Here is a 14,433-nt window from a genome sequence, read left to right as displayed (position 1 = left end):
GCTAATTAGTAAAAAAAAAAAAAAAAAATTAAAAAAAAAAAAAAATCCAAGGTGAGGGATATACTTGTTATCATGTGCTCATGTGCATCCTTTTCTATGGTTAAAAGGAAACTGATTTAATTAAAACCAGTTCAGACAGTCTGATTTTTTTTGTCAAGAAAGTAGGGCTTGGGGATTTTGCACACTTAATTTTGGGGGGGTAGTTGTTCTTGCTGAAATACTTGCTGATTTATAAGAAAACTGCTTTGCTCACAAGCGACTTGAGAAAATACTGTTCCCTGCTTTCCTACCTGATGACTGAGAGCTATTAATATTTTCTTCGGGGGAAGGGAGTGGTTCTGTGTCAGCTTCATGAACTCAAAATGTAGTAGACCACTGTTGGGTTTAACTGTCATCTTTCTGCAGCATGTTACTTGCAGTGTTAGGATTTTTCTCACAGCCCAAGCTTCTTATGCGATGACAGATTTCAAAGAAATGTATTTTCAAATGTGTGGCTGCCTCTTATTGTTTTTATAAGTGAATGAATTGAAACTGTAGAGCTTTTATCTCTTTGTATTTAAAAAAAGAAATTTGCAGTAGTCTGCTAATCCAGATTAATCTCATTATAAATACTGTTTTCAGGAAGTATCCACACATTGGGGGTTTGGGTCCCCCTTCTCTCCCCCTGCCCCCCGACAGTATCTGTGCTGGGTTGTGATTTTTTTTGATGCCAAAATGTCAGGTAAAAGTAGACATTTATGGGTAAATCAAAGATGATAAAGGTTTGATATTGTCTTTTCATACCACAGACTTGGCTCATTCAAATTTGTGACGCTGAAGCAGTCCCCTCCTATACTGTTTCTGACAATGACCGTTTGAATGACTTTATTACGCTGTACTTTGAAATATTAGAAAACTGTGCGATGTGTTATAATTGTTTTTTCTTCCCCCTCCTCTCCTCATCTTTTCTCTTTTCTGTGCAGGTGATTTCTATTCACTCCTTTCCAAGCTGCTAGGAGAAAGGGAAGATGTTGTTCACGTGCATAAGTATAACCCTACAGAAAAGGCAGAATCAGATCTTGTAGCTGAGATTGCTAATGTAGTCCAAAAGAAGGATCTCGCCAGAGAGATCACAAATCGCGATGAGAGGGACAATGCTATTCTTGTCAGAGACAGAATTCACAAATTTCACAGGCTAGAATCTACCCTGAGGCCACCAGAGAACAGACATTTCTCTTTACAACAGCCTAAACGCGGTGAGGGAAGCTGGGAAAAAGAACATACAGGAGGTGGGTTAGGAGTTAATTTGAAATAATGAAATTCAGTGTGAGAGCTGTGATCCACATTAGCAAAATCTGAAGGGAATATCAATTGATACTTGAAAGTATTTTGCACAAGTCTTCGTAATTATGAAAATGGTCTCCCTCTATTTTAAAGGTATTCTAGTGGGAGATTTTTATCTCCTTTTATGAAGAAAGAATGAATACATGTGGGAAAATCCCAGTACTTTTTGTAACGTGGAATATTTTTTCTCCTCTCAAGACTTCTACTTAACAATTTGATATCAATTATGCTCAGACCAGGTAAACAGAGAAGGATGTAGCTGTCACAGAAAGGGAAGCATTTCCTTAACATAACTAACTACTATGAAATGGCTCACTCGGGTAGCCCTTGTATTTTATAAGTTATTTTCTGATGACTTAGTTTGTCAGATAACGGATTTTATAAAACTTATATTCTGTAATCCTATAGGCTGTTTTTCTCTCATGTAGGAAGAGTGGTAGTTAATACTGAAATATTCTTGAGAAATAATATTTTGTTCATATTGGCTGGCCTAATGTTCCCAGATAGGCTGTTTTATTATACCAGGATTATAATTTGTTCCCTTCAGGTTTCTATGACAGCAAAAGCCACGGAAGCATTATGGTTGTCTTACTTGCATTTTGGTCTTTGTGGTGTTGATTGTGCTTCGTCTTGCTAATGTGGAAAGCCAGAAAATACAGCATGTGATGAGTATCTCATAAGAGAAACTGATATGCATGCATGGCAGTCATGAGTGTGTGTGAGCTCTGGCGGCACATGCTTGCTTTTGTGTTTGCTTGATGTTTCCAAGTATTGTACAAAAATATCTGTCATTCATCATTCATTTGATTTTTCTTTTTATTTCAGTTCCAAATATTAATCTGTAGTGTCTCTGCTTACATGCAATTCTGTTAAAGTGTTCAAATACAGCAAAATTCTGGTTTTGTGTTTGATAGAAGACCAAAGATGAGGACTCTTCGATGTTACGTTATGCTAGTTGGTTTAAATGAGAGCCTGCCAAGTGATTGGCGTAGAGGCAAAAAATAAGTGGGATGTTGTCATGTGCCTGACGTAAGTGTAAGTCATAAATAACCCCGTGAATGACTGGCATTACTTAAATGCTTGGAAGAGCAATGGGTATGTATTTCTGCAAAACCGGTTTCTTAAGTTCAACCTGAAAAATCTGATGCAGAGACATTGGAAAAAATGTTAGAAACTGCCTTTCTGTTTTGACTCATTGAGAGGGATGAGTGTCTGTGAACTGAATAAATGGCTTAGCTGGCACACACTATGGCACAAATCCCGACAGTAGAAAAGAAGTTTGCTGTGTTACTGTAGTAGTGAGATATTCTTTCTGTCTGTCTTTCTATCTGTCTGTCTTTTCTTTTTTGAGTGAAGTTGAAGGGGAAGATAATAAAAGTACATCATTTGAAAGATTATTTGAATTGCAGCAAAAAAAGCAAAACTAGAAGGATCTTATTTAGCACTGAAAACTTTGTTTTTAATTTTTGTAATGTTAACATTACAGAAATTCATAGCCGTGGAAGCTGTTGGCATCATCTTTTGGCAAAAGGATTACTATAGCAATAAAAAAAAAAAATCTTTAAGCAGATGTTTAGTTTCTGTTTTGGGAAGTATTTACATATTAGAACAGAACTTTGCTTCTCCAGGAGATCCTTCTCCTTCAGAGGAGGAGTTGGAATGTAAAGTTGTTTTAACTTGTTTTAAAAACAAAAATCACACTCTGTCATGAGACTGGGTGTGAATCTTTGCTATATTAATTTCATAGATGAGGTACTAGTTCTTGTTATCAGGAAGTTAAAAGATTTCTAAATATCTTTGAACATCAGATGCTAGTTTCTGTTAAGGTATAGCATTCATTTCATTTAACTATTTAAAAATTAAGTGCAAGTAGTTTAGTTTTTTAAATATCCAAATTTTTCTCATGTAACTAGCCTGAAATAACAAGCAACCAATAAAAAAATTAATATACTGAAAAGGCTTAATTAATATATTAATTAAGGCTTATAATCTTATGTTCATAACCTTATGCTCCTGCTCTTACCGAAGCGTTATTATATTATGACTCTGTGACTGGCCACCATTAGGTTGTTCAACATTAGTGCAATTGATGGAATTATACCTTTTAATTACAGCGAGCAGTGTGATTTTCCTCCCCCCCCACCACACACACAATTTTAAAAACTCTTTTTGTGCAGTGCTTGCTTACATTTGTCAAGACTTAAATGACTCTTCTGACTGGAATAAATACAATATGAATAAAGTTTGTCAAGTCAAGAGCTAACAAGAGCTTCCAGGGATTTATGGACAGTAAGTTGTAATTTTACCAGTAAATGGAGGTTTTATTCTTTCACTTGCAGAGAGATTAGAGGCTGATTTGTGTGTTCAAAACCTGTGTAGTTCTATTGAATCAAAGGAATTACTTTAAATTGCAAGATGGAAGACCTGGTTCTTGTTTCAGAAATCTCATTAACAACAAAGCCAGTGATTAAAAAAAACAAAAAGAAACCCACACACAGTGATTGTAAATCATTTTAATGGGAGAAAAATATTTCTATTTAGTTCCACGTGTAACTGTTTCATGGTCTACTCAATTTTATAGGGAATTAATTATCAGTCTTGGATATATGATGTCTGAATTTAATAACTAAGGTCTATTTTAAATAGTGAATTCCCCTCAGTTGCACATGTATGGAAGGACTTTCAGTATGAGAATTGTAAAGGGAAAAAAAAGATGATGATAAACAAATTTTGAAAAATTGAGGAAATACAAAGGTTGTAATAGAGTTGGGATTTTTTTTATGACAGTGTTGTATTTACTCTATCAGAAATATTTGCCTCCCTAAGATGTAAGTATAAGTATTCTACATTTTGTGATGTATGCCTTCTGGGAAACTTTACAAAGCCCCAAATTTTGGCTTTCTTATGTTTAGCTTTTTGATTTTTCTTTTCTTCTTTTAGTGAAGGTTCAAAGGCAGAGGAGCAATGTAACATAAATGTACAGAAGTTTTATATGGGGTAGCTTAGACTGATTTTGGATGGGCAACTATCAAACAGACATTAAATTTCCATGCTTTTGTTCCTTTCAAAAATCATACTGTCTATGAATACACCTGGTATTGCACCTGCCATTACCAGTTGAGCACAGAAGTACTGTAGATTTTATGAAGATGTATGAGTTTTTTTTCTGTAATGATTCTTCTAACTTGAAATTTTTGTTCTGCTAAAATCACTACACAGTAGAGTTTCTACTGGCTGTTTCTGATTATTCACTTGGATTCACTAGAGATGCTGAGTTTAGGTTTGTTGTTAGCTAAGGAGTCCAAAACTACACAAGTAAATACATCTTCTAGTCCATGGTAGGTTTTCAGCACTGTTCTGGTCTTTTGCCATGTAGATTGTGGGAAATAGCTTCCCCCAACTGCATCCTGCTGCAGTCCTCAGCTTACATCTCTTCCAAGTAAAAGGGAAGTAGGGGAATGGCTATCACGGCAGTCAGGTTGCATGGTGCGACCTGCAGATTTTTTAAGCGTCATGTCCCTTTTCATTTTTTCAGGTGGAAAAAATGACCTTTTTTCTTGTTCAAATAAAGAGGTAAAAGATACTAAAGCCCTAAGGAAGAAGTAGAAAGGTTTGCAGGTTTCATGGAGCTGCTGGAGAGCCCAGCGTAGGGCTACGAGGATGATCAGAGGGCTGGAGCACCTGCCCTGTGAGGAACGGCTGCGAGAGCTGGGCCTCTTCAGCCTGGGGAAGAGCAGACTGAGGGGGGATCTTATCAGTGTGTACAAGTACCTGAAGGGAGGGTGTCAAGGGGACGGGGCCAAACTCTTTTCAGCTGTCCCGTGTGACAGGACAAGAGGCAATGGGCAGAAACTGAAGCACAGGCAGTTCCGCCTGACTGTGAGGGGGAATTTCTTCCCTGCGAGAGTGACGGAGCCCTGGCACAGGTTGCCCAGAGAGGCTGTGAAGTCTCCTTCTCTGGAGATCTTCAAGGCCCGCCTGGATGCAACCCTGTCTAACAGGCTCTAGGTGACCCTGCTGAGCAGGGGGGTTGGACTAGATGATCTCCAGAGGTCCCTTCCAACCTTACTGATTCTGTGATTCTATGATTTTCTTTTCTGCTCTCCTCAAGGAATGTTAAGATATAAGGACTCTACACACAGGAAGTATCCACTTTTTAATTGTGGTTCACTTGCTAAATACTGTGCTTTTGATATATATAATGTAAAAAATCAGATATGTGTTATTCAAAAACTGCTTAATATTTATTCTTAAAAATAGTGTGCTAAGACATAAACTATGGCAGATGTTCTACCCTTCTTGATCTCATCTTTAGACATCTCTTTCCTGTTTATATATATAATATTATTTGGCTTGGGATATGAACACTTGCTAGAGCTAATGGATATGTTTGCTGTAAGAAATGTCACAAGTAAAATTAGTATTTTACTTGTTTCTCACCACTGTTTTTAAATTTTTCTTGCTTCTCTGTTTTTCTTCTTTGTGTTGAAAGCCTTTTAAAAAAAAAAAAAAAAAAAAAAAAAGTCCTGAATCAACCCCTTCTGATATTTAGGGGCTTCAGTAACTCCTAGTTTGTTACACTTTTTAATAGAACATTGATAGATTAATAATAGAAACATCTAGATTTGTTTGCTAATTTTGAGTGGTAATTATGTTTCTGCAGTCTTTCAATATAGAAAGTATTCACACAGTTCCTAAGACATCTAGAATTTGTGCACCTGTCTGCTGCTAAGATGGAGAAAAGAACGGAGTCGAAAGTGGTTTTTAAGTTTCTGTCACTCTTTACATATTGAGATGCTATGCTTTTGCATGAGATATGCTTTATTATGATAAAATTATGCTTGAAATTAAATTGCAATGCACTGACAGAAATACTGCATGTAACAAAATGTCCATATAGTCCCCAACAGTCTTTTCACCAAAAGCCAGTTAACCTATTTTATGTTTTTATGTAAACAAACTGCATGGTCTTTTTTTTCTCCTTTTTCTTTCTTTCTTTGATAGATTTCCATCTAGAAGAGGTTGTGGACTGGCCTGGGTTAGACCTCAAACTAGGCCAAGTTTCTGGGTTGGCCTTGGACCCTGAAAATAACCTTGTTATCTTCCACAGAGGTGATCACGTTTGGGATGAAAAGTGAGTAGATATTCTGTGGTGTGGCATGTTAGAAGATCAAATGGGTATATGCTGTTTGTGTATCTTCTTGAAGGAAGGAATACACAGATTGCAGTTCCTTTTCCATTTAAGCTGAGATTTATCTGCTCTTTGGCTGAAAGTGCCTTCAGGAAACTTGTAGTGCAAGGGGTGACTGACGGTTTCAAGACTGGGGGGTTGCTAGATCTTTAGACAGTGAGGATGCATCTCCAGAGAAAACATAGTATGTTAGATCCCAAAACTGTAGAACCATGTTAACGTGATCTTCACCTACATTAATTATCTGTGCTTCTCCATATCTTTCAGCAGGACTAATTGGCCTGGGAGAATGATGGTTTAGTATAGTATACTACTTTAAGGACCTGAGCTTGTGATATGCAAAGCTAGCTCTAGTACAGTTTCCTTTTTCTTGTCTTTATCTACTCAGTTGATGAGACAACATACAGTATCTCAAAAAAAAAAAAAGTCTAGACATTATAATGATGATTTCTCTAGTGTTTGTAAAATAATATACCCAAAGGTATGTTATTTTAAGAACAGAAGATTCCGAATAAGTATGGTTTTTACAGAGCCCTTGTATCTCTGAATTTAAAAGAGAATGTCTGTCTTTTAGGTGGATGTTTTGGAAAAAATGCCATGAAACTGTAACAGAACGCTAGGAGGGAATAATCTTAGTTTATAATATAGTATTATAGGATCTCCTTCTTAAATGTGCTTTTTTATCTTACTTATCTACTTAATCTTTTTTATTTTAATTCATTTAATTCATAAAGTAACTTCTGAAAAATAGGGCAGTTTTCTCAAATTTATAATGACAAGTGATGCTTAGAGTACTGTTTTATGGCAACTATTTTTGTTTGATTGGGGTTTTGGGGGGAAGGGGCGTTGATGAACAGCATAATGGAGGAGATAAGGCAGTCATTTACGTCTCTTGTGCATTATATCAGCAATCTCTCCAGCTCAAGTGTGTACAAATATAGACTGTACGATTTTGAAAGGATGACGCATACTGCAACTTGTATTACTCAGACTTCAGGTAAAAACTGATATTGGTTTGGTTCTTCTCATCCTCCTACGCATGAACATAAATGCTGTTCTTTGTTATTGAAGAAAGAACTGAATCAAAAATGTTTCAAAATAGACTGGCAGTTGTGTTCATTGCTCACTTCTAAAGTGTGTATTTTGGGAGTCTGGCAATAGAGGTACACAGCCCAGAACACAAAACTGGAATCTGAGACCAAGCAGTGTATGGAGAGCCTACGGAGTTTAAAAACAACCCCTTTTCCCCCTCCAAACCTTCTGAATAGTTGGTGTACATTTATTCGTAAATTATTTCTGCCATATGTAATTCATGCTGACCCCATGTAAGATGTACAGCTGAAACTATGGGAAGTGGGAAGAAAGCAGGCAGAGTGAGGAGACTTGCTTTGGGTAAAGCAGTCAGCTAGAGAAAGCAAGATCAAAAAAACAATTTTATCTAAATGAAAGCATGATGTATTTAAGAAGCTGCTTTTCTCAATTATTACTTATTCTGAGTACCATCTGAAATGTTATTGTTGTTTTACTATAACCGTATGGGTGGATTTAACACATTAACCTGTACATCTACTCTGTGTTGAAGCTTCTCATATTTGCCATGATGTAGTGATTGAAGTTGGAAGAAAGTGAAACTGTCTGACCTTGTAAATATGATCTGGAACATTCAGATTCAGATATGTAACCAAGATGGAGAAGGGACTGTTGTTATCTGAATGTGCCTTCCATAAGGATATTTATTTGTGAAACCCTGATTCTTCTCGGACAGGTTTCATTGCACGAGTCTTACTTTCTTCCCTTACCCCTTGTGTAGCACAGTTGATAAATATATGGGAAAACTGGAGCTGGGAAGAGGGAAGAACTCTTAGATCAGATAGGCTATATAAACGGCCTACAGAAATTTTAGAATATTACAACTTTAAAGCAATATATTTGGTAAACATGACTGTGCTTAAGCTGTGTTGCTCATCTTCCAGATCTCGTGGCACCAAGATGATGCATCCTTGTGTGTGCTCAGTCAGCAAGCCTTCCCTTTCTATTTTCAGCTATGACATGAGTGTATGAAATAGGCTAGAGACCTTTTCGTAGGCTATGCTGAAAAGGAGGGAGTATATCTGTTTTTATTTTTCAGTAAAAAGGGATAAGAAATGGTTATTTTAGGGGTGATTATTGTGTTTGGTTGGGGGAGGAATAGGAAGATATCAGCCTTGTAAGTTAACGTTTATTATTAGCTTGCAAATACACAATTAATTGAGTATATAATATTCCTTAGCAAATCATAAATGTGATGAATCTAGCCCCAAGGCCCAGAATTTTTCACCAACATAGTATAGAAATAAGTAAACAAATTATCTGTGCTATTAGACGCTGCAGAAATGTTGCAAATGCATTATTAATACGTGCTATAAAAGCTGGATCCTTATTCAACTAAATGCAGCTGGGTGAATGGTCTGTGCTGTTTTATAATGCAACTGTAGTCTGCTGTAGAACGCAAAAACAGTTACACAATGTCAGGCCTATAATATAATAGTAGCTTTTCAATGGTTTAATCATTTCTCTTGTGAATGATTTTTAACGAAAAATAGATTTCCTTTTTAAATGAGTCATGTCTCTTTACCTCATAGTCTCCTCACTTACAGAACAGTCTTTTATGCTCTATGCAGTGCATGCTATTCAGAATGGAAAAATAAGAACTATTCAGCCAGTTGAGCAATGAATTAGTTGAAAGTTCTGGATTTTCTGATGAAAAATGTATGTTATTTATGAAATCTATAAAAGACATAATAAAGAATATAAACTGCATTCTTAGAAGTCTGCTATTGCATTCTTAACAAGCAATGGCTAGACAGGATAATTTAGGCTGAGCCCAGTAACACAACACGATGGATATCAATCAAGAATAGAGCTCAGAGTTGTGCTTTCCAGGATTATGAGATCAGGTGGTCTGTCTAAATTTAATATGTAGCCCGTAAATGTTTTGTATTGTGGTAAGCCACCAGCTGAGAAGGTAGAAAAATAACAAGGGAAATATACTGAGGTTTGAAATGAGCAGTAGGAACATATGCAGCTTACTTTAGATGTGCTGTGATTCCAAACTGCCAAACCTTTTAGCAAATCATGCTGAGAGCAGAACAATATGGCACGTAACAGTGAGCAGTTCAGCTTAAATTTACTACTTTAAACTAGCAGTAGTCAGCATAGTTTGTGTCCTCCTTTATCAGTTGAGACAGAGGAACATTGATTACATTGGGAATTGGTCTCAGGCCCTAGGTAGGAGAGAAGCATGCTGCTCCTCGGCAAGGAGGCTTCACGGGGAGGTGTCTGAAAGACCTCTCCCATAACTGCATTCAAAACTCAGTAGGCTTCCTTTGCTCAAAGTACCACGTTGTCTCATATTTAGACTGAAAGCGCTCAGCTCCCAGAGAAGGTAGGTAGTGGTTAACAGAGAATGCTTCAAACATGGGCAGGACTGTTGTTAAGAACTAAAATCGTAACAGGGGAAGATGACAAAGTTTTTAAGCTGTTTAGCTAGTTACTTCTCCAAAGAGATACAGTCCTGTTTTCTGAGGTTTTTGTACAGTACCTACCAGTCAGTAAGATTCAGTTCAGCGATTAGCTGTGCTGATTAATAATAACATGTAGCTTGCACAGAACTTGAGGCTAAAACGATGAATTTACTCTCAGTTTTGTCTTAAATGATTCAATAAATGTAGCATAGACTGAAATACTTAAGCAAAGATAAATCAGGTGTGCAAAAGTATCTGTCATGCTGCTGTGGAAAGCAGAAAATCATCCATGAGTTGGAAGAAAATTCTTGGCCTCCGATCTAGTTCTTTGCAAGCGTACACAAAGTTGCAGCATTAGCATCTTAGGAAATTCCGTACTGCTGCCGAACATTAGCGTAGTCTGTCCAGTGCTGGTTCTCCAGTTGTGGCCATCCACTCCTAGAGTAAGTCCTTAAGAGTATTAGACGCCTGGATCCCTGTCATTTACTGAAATCGAGCATGGAATTTTGTGGGAGAGGGAAATGTATTTTTTTAATAAATCTATTCAAAGCCAAGAGAGCTTGTCATAGGCAATTAGTCTCAGTAATGATAAAGAGTGAAACAGCTGCAGAATCGTGGCCAAATAAGCAAATTAACATCACTAGTGAGCCAGCACTATTTACCCTGCATCTCCTGATAGGATTATGACAAACAGTTTTTAGGAGGGCTTAGCAGAGTGTTTAGCTATCACCTTGTGCATAACCGTTCATAGTAAAAAGGATTTATCGATTTCAATCAGAAATTAAGCAAGTAGCAGATAGTTACTGTGCATAATGGTAATGTCAGGCAATTAAGCATTGCTTTTTAATTGTAGTCTGTGCAGGAACTTAAACACTTCATATATTTTGCTGGTTATATATGAAGCCAGAATTGCTTTTCCACATTGAAAATTCTCAACACATGAATATTTAATGTTATGGAGAAGTTAGGCTGCTAGGAGTGTACGATGTAAAGTTTTAAAAGCTTTATTTGTAGCCTTTGCTATTACAACAAATATATTCTTGTTTATCAATTTACATCAATCGTAGTTGGATTTCTCTTAGGGGATTAAGAAAAGGGTTTCAAAATTGAGGGAGGAGCAATTAGGGGGAGCATGTCATGTACTCAGGCATCTCAGTCCACAATGAAATACTGTTTTCTAATGTTTAGACTTAAATTTTGTTCAAAATGTGTTTACATGTGCAGTATTTATTTTTACTGAATGCTGAACGCATATTTCAAGAGGTTAGAATAATAGCCAACATTTTGGTAGGATATAGATTGATTTTTTTTTATTATTAAAATAAAATATATTATTATTATATATTATTATATATATTATTTATATATATATTATATATATTTTTTATATATAATATATATATATTATATATAGCATTATATATATATTTTATATATATATTATAATATATATATTATTATATATTATTATATATTATATATTATTATTATTATTCTTTTTTTAGGTATATGATAATTTTATATCAGGTAAATGTCTTCTGGAAAGTTAAGAAAACCCGACTCTTAGCTTTTGAAATAAATGCTGAAGTGTTTAACTAAATATTGTTTTTTGATATCTTTTACATACATTTTAAATTGTGTGTGTAGTTGTAGGGGAAAGAAATACTCATCCTGTAGTCTCGCCCAAGTGTATTCTGAAAAGAATATGAACCCTAGGACCTTAAGGAAGCTCTGAACTTCTTCTTCTTCTTCTTTTTTTTTTTTTTTTTTTTTTTTAAGAAAAGACAAGGAAGCAACAAACCCAAAATCTCAGATAATACTAAGTATACCAATTCATATTGATAGTTATGCCTGATGATTATATGTGTTTTTAATTAGGCCACGTTGTTTCATGGATTCAAGGATTCTTTGTTTAATTGCTTTAATAAGAGAAAACGTAGGTTTATGTTAATAGTTGTTTGTTGTTGTGTTGATTTGGTGCTACTTTACTTCACAAGTCATAACCTCAGTAGGAAGATTTGACATCCAATGGTAGAACTCTTACATGATCACCCGAAAGTATAATAAGGTTTATTTAAAAAAAAAAATGCACATACTGGAGTTAGTCTACAAAACTCAAGTCGAAGTGGTGGCGTGTTGTTTATCAGTGGAAGATGCTAACCCTTGCTTTATATTCCAATATTTTTGTGTAGCTCTTTTGACAGCAAATTTGTTTATCAACAACGAGGACTTGGACCAATTGAACAGGACACCATTCTGGTGCTGAACCCAAGTAATGCTCAACTGCTTCATTCCACGGGCAAAAATCTGTAAGTTATTTTTGCTGTTACTAGTAGAACTTCTATATACTTATATAGAATTTCTGTTTGTGTTTTTTTACCCCAAAAAGTCCCCAAACTGAGTTTAATCAGTTAAAAATAAATAAATAACAAGACACTAACTCACTCATTTGGCATCCTCACCACCTCTGCTTTCCAGCAATTCCTATAATTTCATCTGCTAGCCAGATTAACAGAAACAGCTGATGAGTGTTGTATGTTGTCCTTAAAGATACCAAATGGTAGCCCCAGTGACCTCACCGGAGAGAGAGGGAGTTCCAGAGATGAGGTTCCCGTTGAGAAAATTCTGTTTTATTGAGAGGTCTTCGTTAAATGCTACCTGTTGCTAGCATGTATAGCACTTGATGATCTGTAGATTAAAAACTGAGATCTTGAAAGCCTCACCTTTAGATCTTTCTTCCTGAAACATGTTTGTAATTTGATCCCTCTATATTTGTGTTTGCAGATTTTATTTACCACATGGTTTGAGTATAGACAAAAATGGTAACTACTGGGTCACAGATGTAGCTCTCCATCAGGTATGTTTTTGAAGCTTCCTTAAAACTTATGCCAGAGATAATTTTTATATTTTCCTAGAGAGTTGATATCAGTTATTTAGCTCATGCTGTTAAGATACCCATTAAGAATTTGCCTGAAGAAACAGACCCTCGTGGCTCTAGTGAGATATAGGTGTGTGGAGTAATTTGTAACGTGGACATAGATCAGTAAAGTTGCTCTTTTAAACAATGTCAGCTCTGTAGAAGAACAGATTATTCTGCAACAATTCTTGGCAATTCCTGTGTTCTCATACCCTCAATGTGAAGCTGAGCCACTTACAGTAATCACAGGAAATTTTTATTTTATGCAGAAATTTCCCAGAATTTGTGCTATTTTAAAGCAGATAGTAGATTTCATAGTCTAATATATTAAGGTCATGTTGGGTATATAAATTTATTTTATACAAAATAATATATATATTTTCCATAAAAAGTCATCCCTGTTGAATATCATCTTCTACAACTGAAACCTCTTGTCTTTTCCCGTTGACTAAAAAAGGTTTTCAAATTGGGAGCAGATGCTGCAGAACCGTTACTGATCTTGGGAACAGCTCTGCAACCGGGCAGTGACAAAAATCACTTCTGTCAGCCAACTGATGTGGCTGTGGATCCGACCACTGGCAGTATTTACGTATCTGATGGCTACTGTAACAGTCGAATTGCTCAGTTCTCTCCAAAGGGACTGTACATCAAGCAGTGGGGAGAAGGTACAGTTAGAGCTTTTGGTACTTAACTGTTACTGCTGCTGTCGTGAACTCGTGTTACCATGAGCCATGAGATTGTTGATATTATTACTCTTATTTATATCTATTGCAGTAATATCTTCAAGGTCCTGGCTGAGTTTTGGCCTTGTCTCTACATTCAAATTCTCTCAATTCTGGTTATACAGATAGACATAGTGCATATCTATTCCAAGTATTTGTAGAGAAATAACTAATTCATAATTTCAGATTTTACAAAGACAACATGAAAGAGTACCATAGTTTACCTAAATAAATAAAACTGTTAAGGGCCAAAAAGCAAGCCAAGCAAGTTTATTGTTTTCCTGCAGTTACGTTGTGTTGTGTGTAATATTGTTATTCCTAGTCAGAGGTGATAGTTTCACCGTGAACCTTAACACAAATCTGCGTGTTTTGTGCAGAGACTTCTTTAGACGGAGCCAGACCTGGGCAGTTCCGTATTCCTCACAGCTTAGCCCTGATCCCCAGCTTTAGTGAGCTGTGTGTTGCAGACAGAGAGAATGGTCGAATCCAGTGCTTCAGACTGGAGACTGGGGAGTTCGTAAGAGAGATCAAGCACAAATCATTTGGAAGAGAGTTGTTTGCTGTTTCATATGTTCCAGGTAATTGCTTTTCCTGTTCTTTGGTTTTCTAGTATTTGTTTAATGACAGTATATCATAATGTACAGTGTTATTCCATTAAGAGTACTGTTTTGTATCTAACGCAAGATATTTATTCTCTTTCAGAGGTGTGCTGATGTAATGGAAAATCTTAGAACTATCTTATTTTTGGAAGGAGGAAAAGAAAAAAAGCTTAGCGTA

The 14,433-nt window shown here is 36.1% G+C and overlaps 1 protein-coding gene across 4 annotated transcripts in view; it reads left to right on the top strand.

Annotated features, from left to right (window-relative positions):
- The window catches only part of PAM (peptidylglycine alpha-amidating monooxygenase), a 136,236-nt gene that overhangs the window by 111,502 nt on the left and 10,301 nt on the right, over positions 1 to 14,433 (top strand). For 3 of the 4 annotated variants that reach the window (XM_062599075.1, XM_062599076.1, XM_062599074.1), the window contains exons 15-20: positions 963 to 1,268; positions 6,328 to 6,457; positions 12,210 to 12,326; positions 12,802 to 12,874; positions 13,392 to 13,599; positions 14,034 to 14,234. In XM_062599075.1, the coding sequence (XP_062455059.1) occupies positions 963 to 1,268; positions 6,328 to 6,457; positions 12,210 to 12,326; positions 12,802 to 12,874; positions 13,392 to 13,599; positions 14,034 to 14,234 (1,035 nt within the window). The remainder of the gene's footprint in view (positions 1 to 962; positions 1,269 to 6,327; positions 6,458 to 12,209; positions 12,327 to 12,801; positions 12,875 to 13,391; positions 13,600 to 14,033; positions 14,235 to 14,433) is intronic. The other variant, XM_062599077.1, reaches the window with a different exon arrangement.

The sequence above is a fragment of the Rhea pennata genome, chromosome Z, assembly GCF_028389875.1.
Source record: "Rhea pennata isolate bPtePen1 chromosome Z, bPtePen1.pri, whole genome shotgun sequence".
Lineage (NCBI taxonomy): Eukaryota > Metazoa > Chordata > Aves > Rheiformes > Rheidae > Rhea > Rhea pennata.
This window is presented reverse-complemented; position numbering and strand designations above follow the sequence as displayed.